This window comes from Anarhichas minor, unplaced genomic scaffold (assembly GCF_050575085.1).
Source record: "Anarhichas minor isolate MPS153535 unplaced genomic scaffold, ASM5057508v1 ptg000021l, whole genome shotgun sequence".
NCBI lineage: Eukaryota > Metazoa > Chordata > Actinopteri > Perciformes > Anarhichadidae > Anarhichas > Anarhichas minor.
In genome coordinates, this window is record NW_027466467.1 from 11,330,934 (window position 1) to 11,347,639 (window position 16,706).

Here is a 16,706-nt window from a genome sequence, read left to right on the forward strand (position 1 = left end):
AGCTCGGCTTCTTCCACATCAGCTGCTGAAGCAGAAAAACTACCTCAGACTTCTACATCTTACACATTGTTATGGCATGTATCTCAATACGTTCATTCAATGTGTTGATGAACCAGGATTGCGGTTTGCATCAGAGTCAGCGAAGACATTAAACTCACCTCTGTCTCTCTTTCACCCCCGACAGAGATCCGTGCCCAGCTGGTGGAGCAGCTCAAGTGTCTGGATCAGCAGTGTGAGCTGAGGGTGCAGCTGCTGCAGGACCTGCAGGACTTCTTCAGAAAGAAGGCCGAGATCGAGGTGGACTACAGCCGCAACCTCGAGAAGCTGGCAGAGAGGTTCCTCACCAAGACCCGCAGCACCAAGGACCATCTACTCAAGTATGGGACGCTCGCAAACACACACACGGCACGACCACACTGGGCAGCAGGTTGCTATGGTGTTGCTTATGAATGTATTAGTTTACTTTAAGTGCCTTAGACGGCTAACCGGAAGATTTGAAAAGATTAGGGGAAAGAGGCGTAATTTAGCCCTAAATGGCGTGAGAGCGCTTTCAAGATTAGTGGCTTCCTTCTTGAGAAAAGAGAAGTAGAGACGGACTAAAAAAAAAAAAAAAAAAGAAGAGTGACCAAGAGGAATGGTGAGGGAGGCCATATTGGCCATATTGTGTCAGTCTGGATAATACAGACTTTCATCACTCACTGCTTCCCATTTTGATGTAATAATACTCCAACTGATGTATAGATAGAACATTTCATTAGGGTGCTCACTTCTGTTGTCAGCGAGGTCCTGTGAGTCTGTGCATGCTTGTGTGTGTAACCGTATATTGTGCCAGAAATGGCCAGGTGGTGATTTTGTGCTCTGACTACTTTGCCGCGTCCTGCTGTGTGTGTAAACCCTGCCCAAACAGGGACCCCCCCCCCCCCCTGACTTGGAAATTAGCTGAGATTTGCCATCAGTGAGGATGTTTTTAAGTGTCTAAACCTTTTCGTATAAAGCGACCGATCCCTGCGGTCGGTCTGAAGGGACTGTAGGGCTCTGTGATCATTACTGCAGTATCATTAATACATCATTTACTGCAATACCGTGTTGTTTTTTCAAACAACCCGTGGGGGACACGAGTAGCCGCACCGAGCGCGTCACGGTCTGCAGGACAGCTGTGCGTTATCAGTAATTGCTTCGTCTTCAGAACGGTGGTGTTGGGTTAAACAAAGACGACCCCTTCAGTCGATGCCATTCCTCATCCTTCCATGCATTTCTCTGTTGCATCTTCACGGGCCTAGGTGCAAGGAACAGATGCGAGTAATTAAACAAGGAGACACATTAGCTAAATGAAAAGCACCCATATTGGGTTTTTTTCCTGATTATGGCACGAAAGCAATTCTTGCATAAACAGTCAAAACATTTTATTAGGTCGAAAACACAATTCATCCTGATATTTTTTTACTCTTTGTCATACAGATACATGGCAATAGATGAGCTTAGCTAATTACTAACATCTCTCATCTCAGGACCCTGGTGTATCATTTCGCTGCAACATTTGTTTTGCTGACATTTATAAGAGAATTGGTTAATGTTCTAAGACAACAAGCTTTTGCTACCTGCTTTGATCTTTATCATTTGATTTGATTTAAGCCGTGTCATAAGTGTTTTTGGTAGCCCTTCGCTGTAGAGGAAGCACAAGCTGACTCTTTTTTTCATTGTCCTCTTTCTCTGACTTCCTGTTTACCATGACCTCGTCCACAGCCACCTTCCTCTTTTTTTTCCCCTGCACTGTTCTCGTTCTTTTGTCATGCATCTTGCAGTTTTCCAGAAACTTTCATGTCTCTGCTAGTCTCCACAACCATGCTCTGTCATATACACACACACACCACACACACACACACACACACACACACACACACACACACACACGCAGGCACAGACTAAAAGAGATCGATAGGGCCTCTAAACGAAACCCAATTCCAGCCAAGAGGACATACCCCCCTCAACACACACACTCATTTACAACACACACACACACACACACACACACGCTCCAGCTCAGATCAATACTGAGACAGTTGCAGTGTGTGTGTGTGTGTGTGTGTGTGTGTGTGTCCCTGTGTTGCAGAGGAGATGGGAGGGCAAAGGACAGAGAATAAAATATGTTGTTGAGCGGGTCGGCTACTGCCGCTGCCTCAGCAGGTGTGTTCAGGTCATAATCTGTCAAGATGTCATAAGGCAATAAAAAAATACAATTGACTAACTGACTAAGTGATCAAGCGTTACTTTTCATTTAACTTTCTGCTCTCCTCACACTGTCTTTTTTTGCTTTTCTCTTCATCCAACATCTGTGTATTTAGAAGTCTCCCTGCCCAGTCCGGGTGCCACGCTGGAATTCCAGCTATTTTCCGGTTGTGTACGTGTGTGTGTGCATTTTTGTGTGTCTGAATGTAGGTACGTGTGTGTGTTTGTGTGTGCGCGCCCCTGTGGCTGATTCTCCGTACAGCAACCGTTGATGGTGCTCCAAGCAATGTGGGGTGTGAGGGTTGTTGTGAGAACCCTGGTATTCCTGCTATTTGGCAGACTGTGAACAGCAGTCAGAGGGTTACACAGTTTAACCGTATTTTGTGTGTGCGCGCGTGTGTGTGCCCTGAGGCTGACAGGCTGATTGGTCACATAGAGAAGCCCTCACAAGTTGCACACTGATTCAAAGCCTATCCTTATGCTAAATATTAGCCCAGCTTCACTGTTGATAAGCTGCAGACCCTCCCACTAGCCATGGCTGCAGCGACATATTATTTCAACGTGGGTTTTGTGTTCTGACTCTAAAGATCACACGTGGACTGTAAATCTGGGGTTTCAATAGCGCAGCATTTCCCTCAGCATAGTGCAAGAATGCAACATTTTGGATGTCCACAGTCATAGTTATAATACCTCATAATTAGCTCATGCTAGTATTTCCAACTCAAGTAATCACAAGTGTAAAAGAGTAAACGTTTACCTTGAGCGTGGCCAGATAGACGGCATCTTTTTTCTCTCTTTGTTTTACCTTTTTACTGAAAAAAGTCTCACAAAATACCCCATCTTGATCCACAAACCGCTGGTCAAGGCGCCCTAAATCTAATGAAATGTTCCTTCCAGATACCCTGTTTGTTTTTAATGATTAAAATACTGTGCCAGGAATTGGAACCAAGATTCAATAAGAACCATAATCCATAAGGGAAATCATCATTACAAATTGGGCTTGGTAAAATCTGATACCCGATCGATACTAAATGTCATAATACAGCTGTTCTTATGATGTTCATAAGCAAACTACTAAAAGAAATGAATTATTGCGACAATAAAACATCATTCAGCATCATTAATATCAAATATCAATATTTTCCCAAATACATTTTCTTTCTGTTTTCAATAACAGAAAAACATCCACCAAAAAGAAAACGACGAACAAAGTCCTTTCAAAAGGCAAACATAAAAAAGGTTGTTGTTCTAATAGTGTATTGTGCCTGTACGTTGTGCAGCTCGACCTGTTTCGTCACGCTTCCTTGTTTCAATAGAATTTGAAAGGTCTTGTTCAAACAAGTGTATCCGCAGCCCGCCGCCTCGACAGAGCAGTTGGACCTTTTTCTCCCGTTCAGTCAGAGCATTTAACTGTTCAATTTGCGTCGGTCGCACAAACCTGCCAGCAGCGACGCCCTTGTTTAATGCTAAGCGCTTTGATCCTGAATGTAAATGACCATTTAGCATTTTCCCCTCCAATGTTAGTCACCGGCAGCGCCTGACCTGAGGACCGACTACGTTCCCAGCGTGCACCATGTGACCTTCGGAGGGCCAGTGACATTTCGGTGTTTACCTTGTGATAGCGGAGGGTCACGGAGAGTTGGGTGATATTTCACCCCGCGCTGCGGTGCGATTGCCATGGCGATCGCTGGTGGGCGGAGGGCGACGCGTCACGTGGAGGCGGAGAGGCCGGTGGATTGAGTAAATAACAGAGGAACTGCGGCCTCTGTTTTTGGCTGTCGTGCCAAAACGGGTGAAGACAGACGGACGCACAGGAACAGCCACAGACGGCAGAGAGAAGTTGGAGCACGAAAGTGAAGCAAACACACGTGTGTCCACATGACCGTTGCTCAAGCTTAGCATTCAACACAGTATTAGGGCTTCGTAATGTGTGTGTAGGTTGTTTGAAATCGTTATTATTATACTCAGTTAGTCATCTGACCATCTGACCAGTGACAGCGAGTACCAGCGTATCACATCACACATCACTGTCTATGACTCATCTCACCAGGCCCCCCCCCCCCACACACACACACACAAACACACACGCACACACACACACGCACCTCCCCACGGACACTACCCCCACTCTATACCCCTCGGTCAAAGACTTTCTCTGTCTGTCTGACCTTATGGATGCTTGGGTCACTGCTCTACTTTTCCTCACCCCTGTGTGTGTGTGTGTGTGTGTGTGTGTGTGTGTGTGATGTAAATGCCTTGCAGCTCTTGGCTGTTTCTATCCAGTTAAAGCTGCTCTTAACGACACAAAGACATTCTTTCATCCACTTACACTCACTCATAATCCATTTTACCCACTAGATCATCCGTGGATCATCCATAACACATACTGTACACACACACACACACACACACACAGATACACTGTGCAGACACTCTAAAAGGGGTTGTGTTGTCGTGTAAGCAGGACATTGACAGCTTTGCATTTGTGTAATGGCTTAATGGGCACTTGAAGCAAAGACAATGAAACCGTATTGAGCTATTAGACTCTTTGTGAAATCATTACAGTCTTTTAAGTCGTTCTCCTTCTGTCTCTCTCTCTCTCTCTCTCTCTCTCTGTCTCTCTCTTTTTCCTTTCTACGACATCTGTGCTTGTGGGGGAGTCTTGACTCTTCCTGCTGGGTTTTGTACCCTGGCTGAATCCCCTGTTTGGGCTGGCTCACCGACCGTGTGTGTGTGTGTGTGTGTGTGTGTGTGTGTGTGTGTGTGTGTGTGTGTGTGTGTGTGTGTGTGTGTGTGTGTGTGTGTGTGTGTGTGTGTGTGTGTGTGTGTGTGTGTGTGTGTGTGTGTGTGTGTGTGTGTGTGTGTGTGTGTGTGTGTGTGTGTGTGTGTGTGTGTGTGTGTGTGTGTACAGCTGTCTTTCTGAGGACCAATTTACGTTTCAGATATTTTTGCTGGTCCTGACTTTGGGAAAGACCTATGAAAGCCTGTTTGAATTAGGTTTAAGATTCAGGTTGGAATTAGGTTCGGTTAGGTTAGGTTAGGGTTGGGGCTAGGTTGAGTTTAGGCAGTTGGTTGTGATTGTTGAGGTTAATGTAAGGTGCTAGGTAATGCATATTGACAATAAGTGTCCTCCCAAAGATAGAAGAACAAGGGTGTGTGTGTGCATGCTCTCCCTCCCTGTCTTTTATCCCAATGTCTCATCTTTGTGAAAACGCTTGTCTCTATATTTCACTTGAAGTAGGCCTGTGTGTATGTGTGTGCGCACATCTAGCAGCAGGATAAAAGAGGAAATTAGCAGATGAAAGAAAATTAATGCTAGTCATTTATCCAAAAAGGTGCTTGGAGGTCCTTGAATACATGTTTTTAAGACTCTCTGTTTCTCTGTGTGTAGGAAGGAGCACAGCATTTTATCCCCCGTGAACTGCTGGAACCTGTTGCTGCTTCAGGTGAAGAGGGAGAGCCGCGACCACGCCACGCTGTCCGACCTCTACCTCAACAACATCATCCCCCGCTTCGCACAGATCAGCGAGGACTCAGGACGCCTCTTCAAGAAGGTAACGCTCACTCAAACACAGAGTAGGACTCAAGCCCAATAAGCTGAGTCCATGTCAAGTTCTTGCCTTGTCCATCCTTCTCTGAAGGGCATCTGTTTTCTGTCTTGGCGGATTTATTGACCGACGGCAAGTCAGCTGAACCTCAGGCCAGGAGAGTTTATGTTGTCTGTGTTTCATACAGTAGTCTCAATTCTTGTGTCCTTTGTTCTCTGCCTCGCTAGTCTGAGAGAAAAGAGACGAGTCAGGGTGATGGTGAGAAAGAAGAAATGAAGAAGAAGAAGAACTGATAAAGAGTGAACTGAGGGGACAACATGAGAGGATAAGAGAGAGAACGGAGAGGGGGGGGAGGAAGAGATTTCTCTGGAGATCAGAGCTCACTGTGACCTTGTAGAGAGTCTGCACCTCCGGGCAGAACATATGCAACTATAAAGCAATGCATCTCTGTCTCTACGCATGTACGTACGTGCATGTATGTCCTTGGGATATCTTGAGAACCGTACATCCGATCTACTTCACACTTGGCGGGTGTATTGCTGGGGACCAAAGGGCGTGCGGCGTCCAAGTTTGTGCAATTTCGTCATGCGATACGCTCAATATTAATACATGTTGAATAAACAAGCTATAGCGCTCTGTGCAGCAGCGGGGGGGCGGGGCTTCAGAACTCCGTGGACTCGAGCACGTCAGCCACTGCAGGACTTTTCAGGCCGCAGCTCATTGACTGCGGTTCGCTTTTACTGCTGGATGCTGGAATGCTGACATTACAACCAAACTCTTCTTTGAGCGGTTCTCGACAACACGACAAGCAGCACTTTCGAGGGCTAAGTATTTGGCCTGCTCCAAATGGACACGCCCCCCCCCCCCCCCCCCAAGATCGGAATCCGCCCTTTCCTAACAGGCACTGCACTACTACGACCAAATGCACAAGCTCAGAGGGTCAGTGCATCACACTGAGATACAAGCAGGAATTCAGTGTGTATGTATGTTCTCTAATCTAGTGTCGTTTTAACAGCTGGGTTTCAGAGCAAGAAGTCAATTCATCTTGGCTGATCGTTGCCTCTTCAAAGGTTAAGTGCGTATAGCCTTGAACAGGGTTTAGGGTAAAAATATAATGGGTTAAGTTTAAGTTAAGGATTAAAGTGAGGGAGGCTAAGCATAGGATGTAAGAATGTATGAGAGGAAAGCCCTCACAAGTATAGTAAGATAACGCGTGTGTGGAAGGCAGAGTGAAGCAGTCTGTGCCTGGAATGTCATGGCAGAGGCTGCTGATTTTCAACCCGATAGGCTTCTTTGAACTCCACTTACAGTCTGATGGCAGGCAATGAGAGCACATACACAAACCTCCACCCTCATCTGATACACCAGTCCAAAGAAACACACACTTTCTCCCCTATTTGTCTCAGTTTGGTCAAGTCATGTGCATTGATTTCTATATTTAATACGCTGCTTGTTCTTTGGCACGAGGGTTGCTTCCATCATGTCTGGGTCACAAACTGTCTGTGCGCATACACACAGAGAAAACTCTGATGGCTAATTAGGTAGATAATTAGTTCATTGATAATACGACTCATTGAGACGAACATCACAACTCTTAGAGCAGTCATCACGTTCATCTCAGCCGGCCTGGAAAGCGGTGCCGACCGATACTGTTAGCACAGCGGGAGTGTTTATGAGATGTCGTCACTGAAAGAGAGGAAGCACTGATGAGTCAAACTGTACACAGTCTCAACCTGGACCAAAGACATCAGGGAACAATGAAGCGCGCTAGATTCTGTTGCCTTTTCTGCCGAGCCAGACCGACGGCCAAAGGCAAGATGAGAAGCCCAAAGGTCAGGATCCACAGTTGATAGATAGGAGAGCTCAGCCATGGGTGATTGCTTTTTGATCGGCTGTAGTCTGGCTTGTTGTCACCTAATATGAGGCTCCCACAGCACTTTAAAGAGCGAGGGCGGAACCACCTCAGTGATCCTGTTACCTCTTTCGTCTGCTACGCCACCTTAAAGCTCGCTGCTCTCTCCCTCGGTTCCTGACCTTTCTGCTCTTTGTAATTCTCCCGAATGGTTTTGCGCCCTCCTCCAACTGGAAGACTGATGCTCAACATGCCCTGGAGAAATCTCTTCATCCTGCATTCCTTAAACCTTTTTTTTTCAGTTGACCGTTTTGCTTTCTTTCTATTTCCTCCTTTATCCCCGCCGTCCGTCTGTCTGTCTGCTTTTTAAAGTTAAGTCAGTTCTGTTTGTGTGTGTCTCAATCTGTGCACACATATGGTTCCTTTGTAGCTTGTCTATGCCTCTCTTTGCGTCTTCATTATAACCCAGTCTGAATGGCGTCCTTTTAAAAAGTATAGGAGGAGCCGTGAAAGCAGTTTGTGTGTACGTGTGTGTGTGTGTGTGTGTCTTCTGGTCTGTGGGTTGCTGTGAAGTCATCAGTCACTAGTGGCTGCCGGCAGTTCTGTCTGGAGAGAGTGCCTGTATTACTCCCTGTCCTCCCTCTTTTGTCTCTTTTTTATCTTTTGCAACTTCGTCATCCTGCCCTCTGTCTCTGGCTCCGCCGTCCTCTCGCCCTCTCTGTCTAGTCCTCCCCGCCAGCTTGTAAAGATCAGTATCTGTCTGCAGCCTGAAAGTCCACATCTATTCACTTCCACAATCCATTACTGCCTTGCTCATTTATCTGGACTTTTTACTCCTCCGCTCCCATCAGCCAGATAATCTAGTTTTGATTGATGATGGGGCAGTTGGTTGACCACATGACTATGCGGGTATGGATGTCATTAGTTGGTAGAGAGAGACCAGGTAGATGGACAGACGGTAGAAGCTGCAAGTACTGACGCTGAGCGACATTAATCCGTCTTTTTCTCTCTGTCCCTTCAGAGCAAAGAGGTCGGCGTACAGCTGCAAGAGGACCTGATGAAAGTTCTTAATGAGCTTTACACGGTAAGAGAAACCACTGACATTGCGATCACAGAATGTGGATCCATAATTATGTGTTTTGATCCCCTGCGTCTCGTGTTGCTCAATGCGGAGAGTGCGTCAGGGTTAGCAGTCTTTTCCTCATCGGTGTTATAGGGTGCTTAAAAAACCTGCTTTAAAAAGTGCTTTATTCAACATGTTTCAAAACACAAGGTGCAAAGTATGTTACTGCAAGGAGCAGTTGCAAGTACACATTATTTTACAAATACATCTAACATAAGCTGGCAGCACAAAGCTTATATATAATACAAGCAACTTGGCTACGATCAGCTGTTAAGGATGTTTAATCACACTAGCGGGTTTCAGTTAGCACCATCAGGTTAGAATTTGAATCTGTCCAACGCTTTTGGTTTGTTATCAAATACTTGCAAAGCTAATGACATTAGCCTCAGCTGTGCTTTGTGTTTCGGGGTAATTTGCAAATGTTTGCATGCTAACATGCTAAACTAAATCTTTTTGGTCATATTAAACATTATATTCGCTAAACATCAAGCTCGACAGAGCCGATAGCCTGGCTGTAGATTTTTGTTGATAGACTTTTTTTATCGAGCATGAGCCTAAGTAATACTGTGTAGTCATGCTACTGTGAGCATCCTTACAACAGCATCATCACCGTCAGTTGTTTTGGTCTTCTCACACTGCCAGGGGCCTCGTAGCGTCTGGTTACAAATGTCCATGGCACTGCCAAAACGACTGAGGCAATAAGAGTGTGTGTATGTGTGTGTGTGTGTGTGTGTGGGCAAAGTTTCCTCCCACAGCACATCTCTGAGCAGCAAGCAACGGTTTAGCTGCTCAGCTTTGGCCCATAAAAGCAGGTCTCATGCTGTAATTATAATATGTAGTAAGAGATAGAAATAGATCTGGTTTGAGTGACGCGCACATGCATACTCATAGAAAGACTAGTGCGTCGGTCTGCAGTGTTGTGGCAGGGTTAGAGCAGTGTAATGATGGCTCTGGTGGTGGTCACTGGAATAAGGCTGACCCTGCGCACACACACACACACACACTCGTTTCATGTGTTTAACTTTTCATGTCAAACTCAGTGCTCTGCTCTCATTATGCTGACTGGCGTAATCCCGCCATTGATCCAGAGCCAAAATCCGAAGTAAGAGACACACTGGGGTGGAAGCGCTGACTTCTGCTTGCCCTTGTTCCCAGGTGATGAAGACATACCACATGTACAACACTGACAGCATCAACGCCGAGTCCAAGCTGAAGGAGGCGGAGAAGCAGGAGGAGAAGCAGATGGGACGCTCCGGTCGACAGGACGACCGGCAGACGCCGCGCTCCCCCGACACCTTGGCCAGCATCAAGACCGACGAGAAGCCCGTCCGACGCTCCAGCGTCAAGAAAATCGAGAAGATGAAGGAGAAGGTGAGCAGGGCTGGACCTGCGGGGGGGGGAGGGGAGGTGGCGGGCAGCGAGTAGAGAGAGGAAAGCTGTTTCAGAGTGCTCCACCTGTTGTCACACAGACTTACAATGTGTGTCTCATGAATGATTTACGAGTGCACGGCTGGCTTATTGCTAACCTTGTCTACCACAGCTGGGGCTGTCACAGCAACATGCTTCACCACGTCGTATTATCCATAATCAATACTGAGGTGTTTCACTCTAACACCAATTATTCCTTCCCTCTCTCAATCTGTTTTACCCTTCCTCTTTTCCTTCTCGCCTGTTTTCTGTCATTCTCCCCTTTACGATCTCCCTTTTTCTCTCTATTTCTACTATCTCTCTCTCTCTCTCTGTCTCTTATCAGAGACAAGCTAAGTACACAGAGAACAAGCTGAAGGCCATCAAGGCCAGGAATGAGTACCTGCTAGCTCTGGAGGCCACCAACAGCTGTGTCTTCAAATATTACATCCACGACCTCTCCGACATCATTGATGTGAGTATACACCATATTACTCTGTGAGAGGAGCTAACCTTTGTAGACGTGTGTGTGTGTGTGTGTGTGTGTGTGTGTGTCCCTGTGCTCTAGCCGGTGGCGGCCCCTCGGTCAGTCTCTTCACATTAGCCTCAGTGCTCCTAATGACGGCCGTAGACTGGTCGCCCTCCCTGTATGTTTTTGCCGTTTTGCTTCCCAACACTCCTCACATCAGAGTGGTGTTGTCCCCTTGAGTTTCTTTCACCAACAGTGTTTGCATGCCATAGCATGTGTGTTTATGTACTTTTCTTTGTGTGCACGTGTGTGTGTGTGTGACAGTGCTGTGACCTAGGTTACCATGCTAGCCTGCACCGCGCCCTGAGGACCTACCTATCGGCAGAGCAGAACGTAGAGACGTCCAAACACTCTGGCCTGGAGACGCTGGAGGGAGCCGCAGAGAGTCTGGAGGCCAACGGGGACAAACAGAAACTGATGGAGACCTACAATAACGTCTTCTGTCCCCCTACTCGTTTCGACTTCCAGTCTCACATGGGAGACACGGTACAGTTCTAGTGCTTGAGTCATTATTAGTCGCCGTGTTTTTCTTCAGTGATAAATTCCTCATATTGAAGCTTTGGTCCGCGCACTGGGATGGTTGTTTTTGTGTCTCACTGTCCGCTGTGTTCTGTGTGTGTAGATGGGAGTGGTGTGTGCACAGCAGCCGCTGGAAAGCGAGCTGCTCCAGAGGTGTCAGCAGCTGCAGTCCCGCCTCTCCACACTCAGGATTGAGAACGAGGAGGTCAGACATCTTCTGCTTCCTCTAATAATGTGAATTCATCTTTCACCCCTTGCAGCTGCCTTGTGTGTTCATCGCAGCTTCTCCTTTATTTAATTTTTCTTCTCTTCCTCACTGCCCATCAGGTGAAGAAAACCATGGAGGCCACTCTGGCCACCATCCAAGACATGGTGACGGTGGAGGACTACGACGTCTCTGAGTGCTTCCACCACAGCAACAGCATGGAGTCGGTCAAGTCCACTTTCAGTGAATCCTATCTCAGCAAGCCCAGCCTGGCCAAACGACGGGCCAATCAGCAGGAGACGGAGCAGTTCTACTTCACGGTCAGCGCTGGTTGTGGTCATCGGTGATTTGTCAGGAGCATTGGTGCAGTCACACAGTGTGTGACCCCCAGTGTGTCTGTGTGTGTGTGCTGTAGAAGCTGAAGGAGTTTCTGGAAGGCAGGAACCTGATCACCAAGCTGGAGGCCAAGCATGACCTCATCGACAAGACCATGGGAGAGAGTGAGTGGGACTGTCATAATGGCCTTCATACGTTTTAGACTTTGTCCTTGTGTCCCGTCCGTCTGTGTGAGTGTGTACTACTGGGAGCCCCCGCCCCCGCCCCCCCCCAGTAGGAGGGAGACGGATCCAGGGAATAGGGAGCAGATCGAAGACATGAGTGGTTTAATGGGACACTACAGGCCACATGCAGGGAAGCAGAGTGGGTTTCATTTATCTAATAAATGAGTGAGTGAATGTGCGAGTGAGTGGAGGGCTTGGTCACTGTCACTGTGACCATATGTTGATGCAGCTGTGTGTTTAAGTGTGTGTGTGTCTGTGTGAGTGAGTGTGGGGGGGTTCCTTAGGGCCGAATGTGTCTACATTTCCACAACCTTGCAGGAAAACCTCTCCTAGATTGTGTGTGTGTGCGTGTGTGTGCGCGTGTGTGTGTACAGCTGAAGTGGAAAGTTTGTTTCCCTGTTTCGGTCCATCTGAAGCGGTTTCCTCATGTGTCCTGCTTTTGCTATAACTGTCTATCTCTCTCTCTCTCCCCTCCCCCTTTTCCTGTTTCTCTCTCCTTTAGGTCAGAAGACTGACTGTTGCCTTGCCAGGTAGGTGTGGTGAAGGAAGGAAATATGCACACGCACACACACACACACACACACACACACACACACACACACATGCATATACCATAGCAGTGTTTAAGCTTGATTTCTTGGCAGCCAGGGGTATTATTTTCCCGGTCACTGTTTATAGATATTTTCAACACATGTGCATATGTGTCTGTGTATACAAATAGAGCGTTACCAGAGTTGTGAGTATAAATAGACTTTCTCTGGAGACATAATGACAGAGTACCGTTTCTCTCTCTCTCTGTGTAGTGGACGGAGAAACTCGGCGGTACGGAAGCAGGTAATTATCTGTCATAAGTGTGCGTCTTTGTTTCTGAGTGGCCGTCAGCTTCTCAGTTAGAACTGCTGTAGCTTTGGTTTTAACTCGAGCCACACGTGTTCTCACTGTATCCCCTCCCCGCAGGGTGTACGGGCACCTAGATGTTGACGGGACTTTTGTAGTGACCAAGTAATACACAAATATTCACATTTGTATCTACCTTTGAATCCATACAGCCTGCTGGTGCACTGTCATGCAATCTGAAACACTTTAGGGATCAAAAGGAACTGCTCCATTGAATAAGCTCATGTTTGTGGCTCCCCCTTGTGGGTGTTTTGCCCACCAGCTCTCACTTTGCAAAAAAAATAAAACAAATCAATTGATTGTTTATTTAAAATCATAGTCAGGTTTTAAACATATTAAAATCACAATGGGATTCACTTAACAATGGGCACATAAATCAGCCAAAATACCTTCCACAGCTTTACCTCCCAGAGATTTCTGGAAACCCCAAAACAAACAAAGGGAAAAGGGAAAAAGCGCTGTCTCCTAGCAACAACTGAGTACCCAGCCCACCCTCTGCCGGCACACATAAATGTGTGCACCGATGCGTGTGCGTGTGCAGACGTGTGTGCGGAAATCCTCCTGACAAGATGCGTTTGATTTCCACACCGGTCTCCTGTCTCGTGTCCCTCTATCGGGAGTAATTCCTCTTCCCCTGTTCTCAGGAGTCCGGTGAGGTTATTCCTCTGATGGTCGAGAGCTGCATCCGCTTCATCAGTCGCCATGGTGAGTGGAATTCTCCAGTGAAGTGATAGGTGTAGCGTCAGCTTTTCCTGTGCACTGATTGGTTGCATCGCAAAGCCAAGTGTGATTGGTTGAAACTATGAGAATGCAAACTCTGCGGAACTATGACATCCTGAAATATGAAACTAGGTACTAGATTTAAACACACGTGTGTGTTTATGTCTGTGTAGGTCTGCAGCATGAGGGCATCTTTCGAGTGTCGGGCTCTCAGGTGGAAGTCAATGACATCAAGAATGCCTTTGAGCGAGGTAAGACATCCAGCAGGGAAACCTCAGCATTTTAGACAAACTGAGTTTGTCCAGTGCTTTAATATCTTTCCTCTACCACTCCCTCGTCTCTCTGTCTTCTTGTCCGTGTATAGGCGAGGACCCGCTGGCAGGGGACCAGAATGACCACGACATGGACTCCATCGCTGGCGTCCTGAAGCTCTACTTCAGAGGACTGGACCACGCCCTCTTCCCAAAGGAAGTCTTCCACGACCTCATATCCTGTGTTTGTAAGTCTCTCTCGTCCTTTTTGTATGTTTGTGAGAGTTTGTATTTCTGTGCTTGATTGTGTGAGTAATCTCCCGTTTGTTTGTCGCGGCTGTGTTATTTTCCAGCGATGGAAAGCCTTCAGGAGCGGGCAGTGCACATTAAGAAGGTTCTGCAATCTCTGCTGAGCAAAACCCTCATCATCATGAGATACCTGTTCGCCTTCCTCAACCAGTGAGTAGCAGGAAACACACACGCCAAGAAACTAAAGTAAACCAGTGGGAGAAATAAACAATGTGTTGTTGTTTTGTTAATAAAGGTAGTTTTTGGAACGTGACACATTTTTTCATCTAAGTTAGTAATTCTGACTCTAACGTAAGATGTGTATCGTTATAACACAACAAAGACGAATTCAGAGTTACATTGTACACAGTACAACCGGTGTGACAATCATCACTTTATGTATTTGAGTTTCGGTATATCCTCAGGCCTGAGGCCGACGGTTCAAAAGAGGCCAAATGTTTGGTTGTTGTAGCAGTTTCAGTAATGGTGGATGAAGCCCACAGACGAGGCGAGATGGAAGTAACATGGTAGCAGCTGAACATCAAGTGCTGCATTCTCAAAAACGACCAGTGCATTAAACAAACACCACTATGACACAGCCTCGGGAAATGAACTCCGATATAAACAAAAGTAGATTATTGCACTGTGGCCTATGTCAATATTCTTCAACAGTTCATATTCATTAAAGTCCACATGCCGTTGCACGGAGCCTGAAGCATTTCGCCGTCGGCTTCATCGGGTCTTTTTACATTTTCTCTCTATTCTCTGTATACTGTATGCGTGTCATAAGGTGTGGGATGAAAAACACTGCAACTATTACTGCGACCACTGAGAACACGAGCTATAATCAGAGATGACAGCCCGGCTCCAAGACCATTTCAATTAATGCCGATATGTGTCTCAAGATACCAGCCTCGCAGTCAATCATTTTCAAATGTCCATCAATGTTCAAAAACATCTCGCAGTAAACATAAGTCCACTGACAATTTAAAAAAGCAGTTTTCGATCTCCATAAACCGCAAACAACTTCACTTGTATTATGAAAGTATAAAGTGAAGAGAATCAAATAAATGCACTACAAAAAAACAGCCAGAGCCCATGGATTCATTTAATCCAGTTTATCACAAATCCATTATTTCAACTTTTCAAAACCGGTGTTTCTGGAAGCACTACCTTTCTCTGACCGATCCCCACACACACTCAATAGTTTTCATAAACACCAGATTGAGGTTAAGAGGCCTTCTCTCACCAAATCTAAACATCCTTTAACCTTTTGAGGGAAGTCGAGTACAGACCCTAATGAAAGTCCAAAGTGCAAAGAACATGTCTTGCCTCTTCACTCCTTAACGAACTCCTTGAGGAATGATTCATTTTTCCACTTTGGGTTTATTTGTGTAGCCCAATACCACATACGGTTTCCTAATGGGCTCACAGCACCCACAAACCCAGGCTCTTTAAAAAAAGACGAGGACTGACTCCACCAAAAAGCTCTGGCCGATGAGGGAGAATTTGAAGCAGCTTCAGTAGAGGCCTTTTAAAAAAAGTGAGTTGTTGGTGCAATAGGAGCTGAAGGAGGACTTGTGTCATATTCAGTAGTAGTTCACTCCAAATGTAATCTCACTGAACAATTTTCTGCATGTGTACTTTGCTTGGTGCTGCATTGGTTGAATATATGCTATTACCCAATACACATTGATGATCGATTGTAGATACACACACATGGAGACACGCATTCCAGGCTGGCCCTATAGGGAGGTAGCAAAAGGGAGTGAAAAGGAAAAGGGATGTGGGGGACCTGAAATATGAGACTCCTGGGTAAACCCAAGTGGAGACCGAAGGGGAGCTTCTTCTTTCCTGAAGTGATTTAGGGTCAGCCCGATGCTCCTGCTTCTTCTCACAAACTGAGACCCAGACACATCATCAGATCCTCACCACAGTGAACAAATGAGGTGACGTATTGATGCAGACCTGGCTAGTGTTTACTGTCGGACCTTGTGCAGTCCGACGCACACAGATATGCATTCGCAGCTCGTTCACGAGAAGGGGGCTAGTGAAGGCTATAAATGACATGTCATGGTTGTTTGTGTGCATAGTCAGTGCATTATATATGTTTAAAGAAATAAGGATGAGGTAATGGTCTCTAAACGACTCTGCTTTCCCCTCCGCGCAGTCTGTCCCAGTACAGCGAGGACAACATGATGGACCCATACAACCTGGCCATCTGTTTCGGTCCCACCCTGATGTCTGTCCCTGTGGGCAACGACCAGGTCTCTTGCCAGGCCCACGTCAACGAGCTCATTAAAACCATCATCATCCACCATGACACCATCTTCCCCAGGCTGCAGGACCTGCAGGGCCCCATCTACACCATCCCTGGAGCTGGAGATGACTTCTGGTGAGGGGAGTTTTGATAAGTCATGTAGGACAGAAAGGGTTGTCTTGTCCAATTGTTATCTAACGAGAGGGGGCTTGAAGATGATGAGGAGGCCAGAGAAAAGGGGGCAGGTGGTTGATTTAGGGGCTGCCGTGGAGTGATGGGCGGGGGAGCTCAGCTTGTCTGCCCCGCTCTGGGCCAGGGGGC

At 46.7% G+C, this 16,706-nt stretch overlaps 1 protein-coding gene across 1 annotated transcript in view; it reads left to right on the top strand.

Moving 5' to 3' along the window:
• The window catches only part of srgap2 (SLIT-ROBO Rho GTPase activating protein 2), a 51,333-nt gene that overhangs the window by 28,508 nt on the left and 6,119 nt on the right, over positions 1-16,706 (top strand). Inside the window, exons 2-17 of the mRNA XM_076095652.1 lie at positions 185-377; positions 5,618-5,780; positions 8,648-8,710; positions 9,905-10,120; positions 10,503-10,631; positions 10,950-11,171; positions 11,308-11,409; positions 11,532-11,729; positions 11,825-11,909; positions 12,472-12,499; positions 12,773-12,803; positions 13,511-13,571; positions 13,760-13,837; positions 13,951-14,085; positions 14,191-14,296; positions 16,296-16,520. Coding sequence (XP_075951767.1) covers positions 185-377; positions 5,618-5,780; positions 8,648-8,710; positions 9,905-10,120; positions 10,503-10,631; positions 10,950-11,171; positions 11,308-11,409; positions 11,532-11,729; positions 11,825-11,909; positions 12,472-12,499; positions 12,773-12,803; positions 13,511-13,571; positions 13,760-13,837; positions 13,951-14,085; positions 14,191-14,296; positions 16,296-16,520 — 2,035 coding nt within the window. The remainder of the gene's footprint in view (positions 1-184; positions 378-5,617; positions 5,781-8,647; positions 8,711-9,904; positions 10,121-10,502; positions 10,632-10,949; positions 11,172-11,307; positions 11,410-11,531; positions 11,730-11,824; positions 11,910-12,471; positions 12,500-12,772; positions 12,804-13,510; positions 13,572-13,759; positions 13,838-13,950; positions 14,086-14,190; positions 14,297-16,295; positions 16,521-16,706) is intronic.